This window comes from Condylura cristata, unplaced genomic scaffold (assembly GCF_000260355.1).
Source record: "Condylura cristata isolate star-nosed mole 26May11 unplaced genomic scaffold, ConCri1.0 scaffold00031, whole genome shotgun sequence".
Lineage (NCBI taxonomy): Eukaryota > Metazoa > Chordata > Mammalia > Eulipotyphla > Talpidae > Condylura > Condylura cristata.
This window is the reverse complement of record NW_004567132.1, coordinates 23,972,895-23,988,402: the sequence shown is the minus strand read 5'-3', so window position 1 is coordinate 23,988,402 and position 15,508 is coordinate 23,972,895. Positions and strand designations below refer to the sequence as shown.

The following is a 15,508-nucleotide window of genomic DNA, read 5'->3' as shown; positions in this document are numbered from 1 at the left end:
TTGATTTGCTTACTCTTTCACTGTCTACATTCAATTCTTCAGCTTATCTGTTGCTATGGCTTTCTTTTTCTGGTTCCTTTTCTTTCAGGACTGTATCCTAGTTTCAGGTTAACTCAGATGTCCATTTACTATGGGATATATTTTCTTTGAGTTTCAATGTATTTGGTGAGACGCTTTGGTATGTGCATGGCTTTGAAATGAGATGCTATTACTCAAGCAATTTTCTAGTCATTAGGCTAGTAAAAGCAAGCATTAGTTTTACGATATTGATTCACACTCAGTTTCAAAGCACACAGAATTAATAACATTAATGCGCTTAACTGTCCTCGTTTTAAGCTCAATTAGCCCTAGAGCACCCGCTGCACATTTGAGCTCAGCATTTAGACTTTGATTGCATTTTGCATTTGGCCATTATTGGCGCCAATCTCAGCGCCTCCTCACCTGTTGTCGACAGTGTGCCTGCCCTGGCGCCTGTTTTATAAAGCGGGGAGTGGTAAAGTGTTGGGTGTGGCTCGTAGTTTTGTTGAGGTTCAAAATGCACCACAGGGAGCATTGGATTCATCTGTCCAGGCAGCGCGTCTTCTATCACCATCTCCTTATCATCCCATCGAGAAGCATCCATGAATATCCCATGAACCAGAACGCCATCATCAGGAGAGGGCAACTGAAAGGTAGCCCGAATGAAAAGGTCAGAAAAGAAGAGGATCAAAAGTGGCAGGTCAGCTCCCATTTCCCATTGCATACGAAACACTAGAGAGTGGTGCAATTATCAATATTTTAGGGAGAATACTGAAAGGTAAAAGAACTTTCTTTCTTGGGCCCTTCCTGGTAGCTCAGCAGGTTGGAGCACAGCACTGCAAAGATGGTGGTGGCTTCTTCAGTGCAAATTCGAGCCCCAGCCCTGAGTGACCCACATGGGGTGGCAGACCTCTCCTGACCTGTCCACTGCTCCCCTTAGCAGTGTACTTTGTCTATCTGCCTGTTCTGCTCCCCACTCTGTCTCTGGTGAATCCTCTCACCACTCCTGCACCTCTGGCCTGTACCCAGTTCTGTATGTACAAATAAATAAAATATTTAAAAAAAAAGTGACTACGTTGGTAAATAATTGTATTTAAAAAAAGAACTTGCTTTTTCTTTAATCTCCTACTTTTCATATTCTACCAGGATGTCTAATAGGGAATAACCCCGGGAAGCTTAGTTAGAGCCATGAGACTCTTCAGTGTCATGATGTTATGTTTTTCCTCTTTTCAGGAGAAGCAGAAGGGATAAGAAGGCTGTGATCGTTACCTCTTTATTTTTAGTGAGGTCTTTCAAGGATTTGGGTGCCTTCCTAGAAGACAGATTATATATTTGCAATATTTGCAGAGTGCCAATGGAAAGTCCTCCCTCCCTTGACACCATTTTTTTAACCCTTGGTTTTTTTCTTTAAAGATTTATTTATTTATGCATACAGAGCTGGGGTACAGGCTTCACCAGAGATAGAGTGGGGAGCAGAACAGGCAGATCAGTGAAGTGTACTGCTGAGAAGAGTAGTGGGTGGGTCAGGAGAGGTCTGCTGCACCATGTGGGTCACCTTCCAGGCCGGGGATCAAACTCACACTGAAGCAGCCAAAGCCAGCTTCAATGTTGTGCTCCAACCTGCTGTGTCACCAGAGAGGGCCCGATACAATGGCATTTTAAGGGAAAGTTGAGAGAAAGCTCCTCACCCCAGTGACATTGCCTGGCTAGTGAATGTCTTGACAAAAACAATATGGAGCAGATCTTTGATCGTGGTACATGTAAAGAATTGTATTTATGAAGCCCCCTGGGGCAGACAGCTGCTTTGAGGTGGAGGCTCCTCTTCCACATCTTTAGCTCACTGCATGAAGCTGGGCAGCTCAGATTGGCAGTTTCTCACTTCCTGGCTATATATTGGACTCACCAGGAAAGCTTTTAAAGAACAATGATGCCTGATATAATTGGAGTGGTTCTGATGTAAACTGGTCATTAGGGTTTTTAAAAAGACCTACAGGTGATTCTATCTGCAGTCAAGGCTGAAAAATCACTGATGTTCTAGAACAGTGGTTTTCAAAATTCAGGGGCTAAGAGCACCGTAAAACTTGTTAAAATATGCATTTCCAGGTCTCAGTTTCTGAATCAGTAGCTCTGGAAGGAGCCCCTGAAATCTGCATCTCTAATAAGTTTACAGGTGATACAGATGCTGCTGGTCACACTTTTGAGAAAGTCTGCTCCAGAAGGAGTAACTATGTAAGCTGTTTGAATCACTTCCTTAGTGCATATCTCTTAGTTTCCTAATGTAGTGGACATTATAATAAAGTATGAAGTTAGCATGTCAGTTCTTCTAGGGGGCAGCTGGATGAACGAGCAGGTAAGTCCCACCTATCACGCGATCATCGACTGTGGGCGTACTGCGTGCTGATCACCTAACACCCGTGGTGTCGGTTCCTCTACACTACAGCTCTGCAGTTGGTGGCCTCAGCCCCACTTTACAGATGAGGACACTGAGGTGCTGACATGCTTAGTAATTGCATTAGTACACACAACTGGTGAGGGGAGGTCAAAATTTAACTCAGGCCTGCTTCTTTCTGAAACCCTTGTTTTTACCAACTGGCTATATTGCTTTAGCAAGAAGGAGAAAGTGTGGGTAGGTAAAGAAAGCAGTGCTGATTTACAACTAGTTCTCAAAGACTGCTGTAGGTGGTTCCCATATAGTTACTGCTAATTGGGGAACTTGGATGGGCTGTGCGAGTCTGCTCTGCCCCTCTTAATCCTAACGTGGGAGGTGTTAGGGAAGTGGGGCAAGGCCTTAAATCATCTGAAATATTGAATGACAGCAGGACAGAGCTTTACCACAGCAGCCAGGGGACACTACCTCCTTGTCCATGGGTAGTTCTTGTCCAAACTGTATTGTCTTGGCAGCTTCTATAACTGCAGCTTGATCCCGGTAGGTAGCAACCATGTTATACTTGAAACTCAACTCATCAATAGGCAAATTGTATTTACGAGCATGATTTTGAAGAGTTCCTGCAAATATGAAAACCAGAAAGACTAGTCTTCCAAACAACACTGCTACTGCCCAAAGGGCCTCAACTTGCCCCAGCCAAGCTGCTCTAGCAGTAGAGGGCTTCCTCTCCTTTGAGAAGACCCAACCACTATTACTCTATTTTGAGTTAGTCCTAGAGAAAGGATGCCTGTGGTGATTGAGTCTGGGAGGGTGGAGCCAAGTCTTGTATGAGTTTTGCTCATGACTGGGGAGACAGGAGGGGAAATGGCCTATCTGAAGTATACTTTTTTGCCATTGAGATAAGCCAGTGAAGGGGTTTCAGAGTTCGATCCCTCCCACTAGCCTCTTGCACAGTGTGTTTTCTATGGGCTGTTGTTAGAATTCAGAATGAGCTGGATTAAGGACGGAGCTAATGAGCATCTGGTAGCTGAAGGGCCCTGGTCCCTCTGGGAGAACCTAGCCAGGATCCCCAGGGGCTGCTGGCGGGACATGAAGAGTACTTTTAGAGAGAAATAAGCTGCTGGGAATTGGGTAGAGCAAGAGGGAGCAGGGGACCTTGAGCCTGTGGTCACATGGAAACTGGGGCACTCTGTCCACAGGGCCAGCGGCACGCTCAGTTATGTAACCTGCGAGGGGCAGGGATTCATTGTTGGGCAACACCTGCTATTTCTGCCCTCCTTTCTCCTGGCAAGTGAGAAGAGTGGAGACTTACTGGACAGCCCTACAATTACCGGCCACGGTCAGGCCATTGGGAGCCAACCCACTTCCCAGTTCTCACAACCCAGTATATCACAAATTATGTTATTTGTAGGGAAAGCAATGGTACCTGTTAGAAATCCTTGAGGGAAGAAGAAACCAGAGATCCAGAAGGACTTTGGCTGTCCTCTTTTGAGCCACAACTAAAGGACAAATGCGTACATGTTGTAATTTTTTTTATCCCACTGAGATGAAAGTTATCATTTGAGTCAAAGTTATATTTTGGAGGACTTCTTAGGAGGCAGAACTGAAACCAGTCTAACCGAGTAAACAGCTTCATTCTCATGTGTGCCCTGTCCTAGCTACTCACACACCAGCCGGCCATAAATGCAGAACCTGGTTACAACAGAGGGCACAGAAGAGGGATATGGTGGCAAGGGCACACCGACAATTTGGACCCATGTCAGAGTGGTTCTGTATTTCACAGTGGGTCCCATGAACTAGACCTGAAACTCCAAGGATGGCCTCAAATTAAAATGGAAAGTGGGTAGAGGAAAGTGGGGACAAGACCCCAGGGTAAGCAACATTATAATCAGCACAAAACTTTCAAAGTGATGCCATTCTGGAAGTTTTCTGGTGTTTGGACTCAGACGATCCCCTAAGAGTTGCGAAGTTTTCAGTTAACTAGACCTTCTTAAGGGCCTTAGGATCAATCATGTTGCCAGATTCATCAAACCACAAAGAAATACTTTTTCTTACGTCCACAAATGCAGTCCTCAGAATAAGGTCTTTGACCCATGATGCTAGTGGCTTCAAGGATGGGTAGGCTGCGTTGGACCAGAGGGAGGGAACCTGGTTGTTGAGGAAACTGTGATACACCTTTTCCATTTCTTCAGACATCACTACAAGTCCTGCAATGGCTTTGTTGAGCATTCCTAGAGAATTCTGAAAGAACAAAAAAGGGCTGGCATCCTTCACAGATAAGAGTTATCAGGTAGGAATAAGAGTTATCAAGAGTTTTCTATGGCTGCTGCCATGGTGAAGGGCCTGCTCATTGGGTTCCATCCTCTCTGCTGACCCCTTCAATCTTCATTGAACTTTTTATAATGTGACCACTGGTTATAAGACCTGAAGGGCTTATAGTAGAGGTGAGTTCCTTACTTATTATTGGTGGGTTATTATTGTTTGACCAGAAGTGACCTTGGCGACTTGAGAGCTACAGTTCTTCACTTACATGTTCAAATAGTCAGGGAAGACTCAGTATATGTGGAGCACCAGGGAAACAAAGAAGACTACTCTACCTTTTCAAGAAGTTCACTGCTTACTGAGGAGCCATATTCCTAGCAGGGATGTTACACTGTACACAAAAGGACAGTGACAGACACAGATGCTGACAATGATGGAGCTCTGAGGAGGGGTTCCTAATCCCCCAGCAGAGGAGGCAAGAGCCTATGTTTCAGGAAAGGTTTATGGAGGAAGTGAGATTTGGACTTGTCTATATTCAGGAGGTGATTTATCATAATGTGGAAGAGGGAGAGATGAGCAGCACTGATCTCTCTTATTTCTGACCAATAGTACTCACTTTGTTTTTAGTTGGGCCCAGAACAAACCATCCAGTCTGTTTCCCAGTCACCCTTGAGCTGAGGTGTGGGATACAAACTGAACTGACGTATGCAACATCTAGATCACATTTTATGAGGGAGTTGCTTTCTTCTCCACCCCTGCCTAGTGAAAGGGGTCAACTGGAGCAGCCACCTTAGACCAAGAGATGGATGCTACCTGTTGAGAGCAAATTCCTGAGCTAGAATCCTGATTAGCTCACAAAGCAAGACTAATTCCCTGCTTTACTACTTCTGGGCTGTCAGTGAAAGAAAAGGGACTTTCTACATTGTCTTAAACACTGTGTTTGGGCCTCTTTATCATAGAGCTTAATCTGTACCCCAATTCATTCAGTATAAGTGATGAACCCCAACCTGGCTACCTGACCTGCTGACAGGTGCTGGAGCGCGCGCGCGCACACACACACACACACACACACACACCATGACTAGACACTGGAGTCCAAGGTGAAGGTTTCACATATTCAGCTAAACTTCTTGTCCCCCTAACCCAAAAGCTTATGCATTGCCAGGCAACCAGTAACATTTGGAGACTGCTTTTCTAACATGGACAGGTAGTCTTTGGCTTTAGAAGATCGATCCCAGATGTCCTGCCCCATCTTACCACTAAACCTTGACTCTGTGCTAAGTATTTAGTTCCCTGGTTGGCAGTAAAAGTTCTCCTGTTAGTAGTGCACAGTATTTGTTCTGTCATAGTTTCTGTGTTTCTCTTATCAAAGTTATGCCCAGAGAAGTCAGGAAGACCTTTAGCCATCGTTTTAAATTCAAGGCCATCTGAAGAGAAAGTATTCCTGAGTATAAGGCAAAGGACAAGTTATTCTCAAATTTTAGTTGCAGTGAAATCATTATTTAAAATTCATATTTCCAGGAATTCCTCAAGGAATTCTAACTCAGCAGGTCTGGAGAAGGAGCAGAGATTCTATATTTAGAACACGCCACGTAGCAGATACTAAGGTAGATTTTTGTGGCCGCGTGTTTTACACAGTCTTTGAAAAGACTGTGTTATGAAATGTGAACTAGATATAAGAACAGATCTAAATCTCTCTCAACTGAGTGCTTAGCTCTGGTCAAATTTTTAGTGCATCAATGGTAATTTTAAGCTAGGATCATGAGAAGACTGAGGATCTGTAGTGTTATATACTCACTAAACCAGTAGAAGCAAAAGGGAAGGCAGACTTGTTAATTTCATTTGGTCTTGAGGAGTTGTGAGCATACCCAATGGAACTGTTGAAGTGATGGGAAGGGAAAAGTCTAAACACACTCATATTATTATATTTGTGGCCCTACATGGATTAAATGCAGCAGACTGTTGAACCGGTCCACTTCTTGTCCCAGGACAGTGGTCAACGAGTTAAGGCGTCCTTGAGGATCCTTGACGAAAAGGGTCTCAGAAGCAGTCTCCATGTCTAGTTTTTCTGAAACACACACAACTGATTGCTCAGGTGAATTATCCTTGATTTCTTTCCTTATAATAATACATCATACTAACAATGCAGTTACCTAAACCTGTCAGAAAGGTTGTGCCTAGGCCTAACGTACTGGAGACAGGGTGTGAAGAATTCAGGGGTGAACACTAGCACCCTTTTCCACCGAGTTCTCTTTCATATATTCAGTAAAAATTGCTCCCTAAAACAACTTTTCCACTTAGCCCTCCATCTTCTATTTATTAAAAATAATTCAACTTTAGTAGACCTTTCTATTCAAGTAGACATTCTTTTGAAGGCATGTTATAAGCAGTAGCTTAGTAGCTTTTGGGGTCTCATAGTCCCTTTATACTAGTGCCTTTAAGAGCAGTGGCAACTCATTTAAAAAAAAATATTTAATGAAGCGCCTAGTTCTACATCCTTATTCAGGTGGGGTCACTATTGCTCTCCTACCAACAAAGCTCCCAAGGACTCTTTTTTGATACAATGGTGTAACATGAAATGTTGGTCTTTATCCCTGCCTCCTGGGATCCTCTGTCTCTCCGAGCTCCTAAAACCTTTGTCCAGTGACTAGGGAATTGGAACTTTCAGCTCCACCCTTTGACTTCTTTTGAGGGGAGAGGTCCAAATTGGAGTTAATCACTAATGGCCAGTGACTCTGATCAGTCATGCCTGGGAATGAAGCTTCTCTGAAACCTTAACCAAAGGGATCTGGAGAGCTTCTGTGCTGGCAGGAGTGTGTCCTGACCCCAAGGGGACAGAAGCTCTTGCACTCAGGTCTCTCCTGGATTTCCTCCTAGGAATCTCTTCATTTGGCACTTTAGCTGTAGGTTTTCTTATACTCTATAAATTTACTTCTAAGTAAGTGTTTCTCTAAGTTCTGTGAGCTACTCTAGCAAGTTATAGAACTTGAGAAGAGGGTTATAGGAATTCTTGACCTTGAGTTAGTTGATCAGAAGTACTGGTCACTATGTAGGATTTGTGATTGGCATCTACAGTGGGGGACAATCTTGTGGGACTGAGCCTTTATCCTGTGGGATCTGCACTAACTCTGGATAGTTAGTGTTGGGTCTAAATTGCAGAATCCCCAGTTGGGATGTAGAGATCTGTAGATTGCTTATATGAGTGGAAAACCCCACATTTGTATCAGAAATGTTGCAGAGAAACACAACTGACTTTTACAAGAGATCAAGAAATCTAGATCTATGGTCACTCTAGAGTGAAAGTAAATCTCTGTGATTATTCAGAGAGATTCCTGAACTCACCAGAAAAGGTGGAATTAATTTGGCCATTTTTCTTGGAAAAAAGAAACTGACATGGAGTCTAATGGGAACTTTCGTTTCAGGTGATGGAGATGTTTTCTTATCTGTATTGCCCAGTAAACATTTGAAATGCGGCTACTGTAAGTGAGGAAATGAATTTTAGATTTCATTTCAATTTAAGTAGCCAGAGGGTACTTAAGGAGCTAGAGGACAGGTCTAGAGCTATTAGGAAGTTGGGGGGAAAGTCTGAATCATGCTACCTTGGGCTAGAAACCAACAACTTGTCCATAATGCTCTGGCAGTTGCGATGGCGAGATGTGGTAGGCTTTTTTTTCCCCCCCCATAAACGAATGTGTCACATAAGGAGAACATTCCACATCAAGGATAATAACCAGTATGTTTATGGAATAAACAGATTTGAACATCTTGTATCATTCAGCTCTCTGAGTTTATTCCTAAAAAGTCCCCTTCTATACAAATGCCAGGAACTATTTGTTACCTGGAACTCTGGTCAGAACAGAAGCAACAAGTTCTTGGACGATCTCATCATTGCTTTTCCCCTCTCCACCAGATGATGACCTTGGCTGAACCTCAAGTATGATGTTGATTAAGGTGTTGGTCTCTTTATGCTATAAGGGTGGGAAAGGATAGAACAATGAAAACACAAATTCTCAAACTCTGCCCACAAAAACAAAAAAAAACAAAACAAAAAAAGCAGTTATACTATGTACAGGTTACTTATAGAAATAAAGGCAGTTAGCAAAAACAAGATATTTTACTTTTTATGTTGCAGATAGAGTTGGTAAAATGTGCCCATTGGAAATGTACATTGTAGGGTTGTTGGTATTCAATTATTTTTGTTGAACACTAATATGGATTTACTGAATGCCAATGAATTGTATAATTAAAGATGGTAAAATGATAAATTTTATGTTTTATATATTTTATCACAATTAGAAATGGTTAAAAAATTAGCCTATCATTTCAAAGGCATTTATAAAAGTGAGGAAGAAAGAATGAGAATGCAGTTTTAGAACATACTTTTATTTAAAATATTTTCCTTAACTATAGAAGATTATGGCTTATTTACTATAGAAGGTTTAGAAACCACAGAAAAGTATGAAGAAGGAATATTCACGATCCTGCTTTGCAGTAATATTTATACCTTTAGTTTACTCCTTCTCTCACTGACATTTTCTTTATGCATGTGCATGTAGTTATACAAAGCACGGAGTCTATACAATAGTGTGTAGTACTGATTCTTTCTCAGTTTATTTTCTCACATCATTGAAAAACATGAATCTGTGTGACATTCGTAGTTGTATGAATGCACCATAATTAATATAATTATTTACTATTTTGGACACATCAGTTTTTAAGATTTTATAACCTCTGTGAGTAGAGTAACTATATAAGAATTTCATCCACTAGTTTTGAAATTCTTCAAATGCCATTACTAAATGCATATTTTTTTTTTTTTAAAGATTTATTTATTTGTGCATACAGAACTGGGGTACAGGCCAGAGGCCCAGGGTTGGTGAGAGGCTTCACCAGAGACAGAGAGGGGAACAGAACAGGCAGATCAATGAAGTACACTGCTGAGGGGAGCAGCGGGTGGGTCAGGAGAAGTCTGCCACACCATGTGGTCACCTCCGGGGCAGGCGGGAATCGAACTCATGCAGAAGCGGCTTTAGATTCTCAGTGCTGTGCTTCAACTCACTGCGCCACCAGGGAGGGCCCTAAATGCATATTTTTAAAGCTCTGTATTACAACATAGGTTTCTAAAAACATTATATCAATTTATATTCTTGGCAATATTGCTCAAAAGTGCTTTTCAAATTTAATAGGTAAAAAATTGTCTTTCATTGTTTTGCTTTTCTTTGAGGATTAACAGTTAAACACTTAAAAATATGTTCATTAGCCATCTGTGTATCTTTATACAATTTTTAACTATTTTGTATTTTTGATTTTCAGTGTTTCTTATTATTGATTTATAGGAAATAATCCTACAGTGAGGATAATATACTTATCCAATTTTTTAACAGTAAAAAACCCATGAATTTTGCCATCTTCATTATTTTTAGCATGCATTTTAGTAGTGTTAAATACAAGAATGATGGGAAGCAACTGTCACTATTCTCCATCTTCATAACTCTTTCCATCTTATAAAACTGAAACTGTTCCCAATAAATAAATAACTATTCATTCTTCTCTCTCTCCAGCCCCTGGCAGCCACCAGCTATGGCTGGCTCTCTGATTCTGATCACTCAAATACTCGTGTGGAGTTACACAGTATTGTCTTTTTTTTTTTTTTAAAGATTTATTTATTCATACAGAACTGGGGTACAGGCCAGAGATGCGGAGGGTGAGAGGATTCACCAGGGACAGAGTGGGGAGCAGGCTCCTCTGTGTTGTGGCATGCTGCAGAATTTCCTGTTCCTTTAAAGTGGAATAATATTGTACTGTGTGTATAGACCATATTTTTATGTTGATAGACATTTGGGTCAGTTCCATAATTTAGCTATTGTCAATAGTGCTGCTATGAACACGGGTGTACAAATATCTATTCTTGTCCCTACTACCCATTTTTTTTTTGGGTATATACCCAAAAGTGGAATTGCTGGGTTATATGGTATTTTTAAGTTTTTGAGGAATTGCCATACTGTTTTCCAAAGTGACTATATCATTTTATATTCTCACCAGCAGTGCACAAGTATTCGAATTTCTCCAGAAACACTTTGCATGATATCTATCTCTTAAAAATGATTGCTGCTGGCCCTCCCTGGTGGCGCCGCGGGTTGGAGCGCAGCACTGAGAAGCTAAAAGCCACTTCCGCATGAGTTCGATCCCCGCCTGCCCCGGAGGTGACCACATGGCGCAGCAGACCTCTCCTGACCCGCCCGCTGCTCCCCTCAGCAGTGTACTTCGTCGATCTGACTGTTCTGCTCCCCGCTCTGTCTCTGATGAAGCCTCTCACCGCCCCTCAGCCTCTGGCCTGTACCCCAGTTCTGTATGCACACATAAATAAATCTTTAAAAAAAAAAAAAATGATTGCTGCTTAGGGCCCTCCCTGGTGGCACAGTGGGTTAATGCGAAGCACTGCAAGCTAGCTGCAGCATCTTCAGCATGAGTGTGATCCCTCACCCCAGAGGTGACCCACATGGCTCGGAAGACCTCCTCTGTCTCGCCCGCTGCTCCCCTCAGCAGTGTGCTTTGTCAATATGCCTGTTCTGCTCCCCGCTTTGTCCTGGTGAATCCTCTCACTGCCCCTGCACCTCTGGCCTGTACCCCAGTTCGGTATGCATAAATGAATGAATGAATGAATGAATGAATCTTAAAAAAAAAAAGATTGCTACTTAAGGTCTGACACATGGTCTTGCTTGGAAAATGTCCCATGCACAGTTAGTTAGCTTTTTGTCTTTTTCTTTTGTTGATTTCAAAAATGTCTTGCTCTGTAAATCTGCCTTTAAATTTTTTATGATCTCTTTGATGGTTGCATCTTTTGGCTCTTCCTAATGTGTTTTCTTTTTCAATTGCTTTTCATGCTTAGAAATTTCTATTTCAGGGTCAGTTAATATTCTCAGTTTTTCTTCTATTCTGACTTCTTGGTTATATGGAAGCATCTTGAAGCATTTAATACAACTGTTAGTTCCTGTGAGAGTAACTGAGTTATTCATGAATCTTTATGTAGCTCTCATGCAGGTCTTGGGAAGGTTATATTTTTGGTCTTTCATGTTTAGATAACCCTGTACCATAAGGCAGGATGTGTATAGCATTGTCTAAGGCCTTTTAGATGTATCTCTTTTCATTTTGGAGAGTCTGTGGCTTTGACACTCCCATCACAACACTCTTCAACCAGTTACCTGACTGAGGAGCTCCAAACCTGGATCCTGGAGATCCTTTTTTTTTAAGATTTATTTATTTATGCATATAGAACTGGGGTATAGGCGAGAGATACAGGGGCAGTGAGGATTCACCAGAGACAGAGTGGGGAGCAGAACAGGCCTACTGACGAAATACACTGCTGAGGGGAGCAGCGGGAGGGCCAGGAGAGGTCTGCCACACCATGTGGTCACCTCCAGGGCAGGTGGGGATTGAACTCATGCGGAAATGGCTTTAGCTTCTCAGTGCAGTGCTTTAACCTGCTGTGCCACCAGGGAGGGCCCTTGGAGATCCTTTTTAGAGCTTTATTGTTAAAATTATATTTCACATGCTTGATATCCTTACAAATATTATTTATGTCCAATCGATTAGGTTAAACACATATAAGAAATGGGATTTTAAAAAATAATATAATAGTTTATTTTTACATCATTTTGTGACTTTTCCCATCTTAGTTGTAATCCCTGTGGGCTTTCCATAACCATATCACCCGTGTGCCATCACCATAGTCCAGGGCACACACCCCTCCCATTTTTGATCTCACTCCTCCCTCCACCCCCAAAAATTTCTCTGGTATATGGCTGGTATATGAACAACTGTTCATTATTATTATTTTTCCCCCTGGTCCTTTATACTCCTGCTATGAGTAAAACCATCCGGTATTTTTCCTTTTCTTTCTGGCTTAAGGAATGGGATATTTCCCCAACATAATGCTATGGTTAAATATTTTGGTTTCCTTATCAGTGTCAGTCAGTTCTCTGTACCACTATAGTTTTGACTTCTTGATTGTATGGAAGAGTCTTGAAACATTTAGTACCACCAGCTTGCTGTTAGTTCCTGTGAAAGTAACTGAGTTGGAGAGTTTTAGACAGCACCCATTCCCAGTTCTCCTCTTCTTTAGAGCATAGCAAAAATCATGGCCTACATGGGTCATGTGACTTTTCTGGTCAATGAAATGTGAGCTGAATTGATGATATTCTGTGTATACAGGCTGAGCAGTGAAAAGTCTATGCATAAGGCTCCAGGTTATCTCTATCCATGCTGCAGTGAATGAAACAGTCATTTGTTCTAGTTAATACAACTCAATATAATAGCACCAATGCAAGATTGGCTCCCTGAATGATTGTATGGAGCAGAATCCAACTGTTAAGCTGTCAACAAAATCTCTGGGTTAAGTCACTGGGATTTGAGTAATTTTTTTTGCTGCTAAGTCTATCTTAAGTAACACAGTATACTATTGTACTTTCTGGGGGTGGGGTGAGCTTGATGCTATCATGACCTTTTTCTTATGTAACTCCAAACTTTTGCTGGATCATGTGCAGGCATAGCTGCATTTTATTTTATTTTTTTTCGATATGGCCTCCCCATCCCCAAACAAATTGCTTCTGTTTCCTAATGTTTTGTTGAATCTCCTTTCATTGTCTTCCTTAGTGATAATCCTCCCTTATCATTTTCTGTTTTTAGATACTTTGACTTATTTTTCTTCAGACTGTATCCAGCTTTATTAAAGATTGCTTCATAATCATGGTATTTCAGGCAAGAAATGGGCAGACAGTCAATAACAATACACAACTTTTAAACTCCTCTCTTCAGTGGACTATCAAAATCAGAGAGCCATACTGAAACCCACTGAAGTCTTCATTTGATGCTCTGGACAGAGGAGGCTTAGAGTGAGAGTTGACACTAAATTTAATGTATTGTTTGAACAACTTTTCACAAGCTGACTTTGACTTTCAGGAAATGAAATGAAAATGGCAGCTTTATCCATCTGAAGATCCACAATCTTAAAAACAAAACAAAACAAAAAAAAAAACCCTCTCTTTAGAGGACTGCTGTCTCAGTGGTGACACTGGAAAGCCCAGATTACCTAGATATACTGAGAAAAACATTTTTGGTGACAGATCTCATCAGATCTCTCTGAGTTGAAGAGAGTCATGTCTATCCTGGGGGCTTAGAGGGAAAAGCAGACATAAAATTGAATTTCATTTCTCCACAAAAGGTGTAAGTGCCAAGGTGGTCAGTGTGTGTCAACATCAAGGGGGAGCCCTCCTCCTGGGAACCAAGAGCAGGCCTCTCAAAACTAGAAGGCAAGAGTTTTCTACTCCACATCCATCCAGCTTCAGAGATATTCTACTAGTGACATATGTCCTTCCTCAAAAACAACAAGGACGTTGTAAAACAAAATTCTACATTTTATAAGACTTTATAAAACTTGTATTTCAGCTGTACAGTCACCAGAAGCACACAGTCATCAAAATGCACACACTGGACTGGGCACCCCAGCACCTTCAGCTTCCTGGGCCTCATCTGTCTCGGCCTGTTTTCTGCAGGGCTTTCTGTCCATGCCAGCAGCAGCTTTATTCCTCTGCTATGTAAGTAGCTTCTCTCCCTTCTTTGCAGGGTCTCTTCAGTTTGGGCTCTGACTTTGGGAGGTTTAGCAGATGACCTTGTGGCTCTCTGTGCTCCTTCACCTTGCTTTTTCTCCTTTAGCAGCCCATCAGCCTTTCTCTTGCCTGTGATGGCAATGGCAGCAGGAAGCAGGTGCCTCTTTAAGACATGCTAGTCTCCATTCTGAAAAGCTTATTAAGTTTGTTCCCTATATCACATATGTGATAATCTATGTATCAGTTTTTAAGCCTCCAACATAGTTTTTAATGCTGCTATGGTATTTTTAGTTTCCTTGATTTATTTTTATCCTTACACATTTCATCTCACACATTTCACTTGAGCCTGTTCTCAATTTCTTACTTTCTCTTTCACCCAGGCTAGATCTTACACCCTCTCCTCCACACTGAAACATTTGTTACTTCCTGGTTTCTGCAGTAGATGATTTACAGAGGGTGAGTTTTCATCTTCTGGGTGGTTTCCTATCCTGTATCCCCTATTTACTCATTCCATCCGCAGTATGGTATCCCTGAATATTTACTTAGCCCCTGTTTGCTTTTTCTTCCTTTTTTTTCAGCCTCTAATGAGAAAAGACACAGTAGATCTGTTTGTCCACATACAGTCAATGCAGATGGCTGCAAATTTCTTCCTGTATCTCCAGAGAGGTGCCTAGGTCAAGGTCTTTTTTTCTTTACTAGTAAGCATCTATGAACATATAACTTGATAGGTTGAGGAAGGAATCAATTATATCTTTTGGGTTAAGATTTTATTGACAGGAAGGGGTAGAAATATCTAGCCAAACCAGCTACCAAAGCAAAAAAATTCTGCTGGCTCTTCCCATGGTTGGGAAGAGGCCATGAGTCACTTGGGTCTCAGGTATGAATGGACTTAACCCACTCTTCTGGTATACCCTTCATTGTTTCTCTCATTATCTCATGTGGCAGATGAGCTTTTTCCACATGGTGGCATGAAGGGGTGAGAGTATCAAGGGTAAGACCTCAGACAGCTGCATGTATACTGTGGAGGGAAAGAGGGAGTCCTCTCATACCCCAGCACTTATATACACTAGCTCAGGAAAGCACTTCCATTCATGTAGTGTGGGCCACATCCCACTGCTTTTTCCTCCTGAAAGCTGAATAAGAAAAAGTAAGATTTTCAAACAACTAGTAACAACAAATGTTGGCGAAGATGTGGTAAAAAAGGAACTCTCCTGCACTGCTGGTGGGAATGCAAACT

General features: G+C 41.8%; 1 protein-coding gene across 1 annotated transcript in view; it reads right to left on the bottom strand.

The window, feature by feature from the left end:
• DNAH6 (dynein, axonemal, heavy chain 6) overlaps positions 1–15,508 on the bottom strand; it is a 154,680-nt gene that overhangs the window by 872 nt on the left and 138,300 nt on the right. The window contains exons 70-75 of the mRNA XM_004691585.1: positions 8,505–8,634; positions 6,607–6,734; positions 4,460–4,645; positions 3,831–3,903; positions 2,873–3,024; positions 442–664 (exon numbers count right to left, since the gene is read on the bottom strand). Coding sequence (XP_004691642.1) covers positions 442–664; positions 2,873–3,024; positions 3,831–3,903; positions 4,460–4,645; positions 6,607–6,734; positions 8,505–8,634 — 892 coding nt within the window. The remainder of the gene's footprint in view (positions 1–441; positions 665–2,872; positions 3,025–3,830; positions 3,904–4,459; positions 4,646–6,606; positions 6,735–8,504; positions 8,635–15,508) is intronic.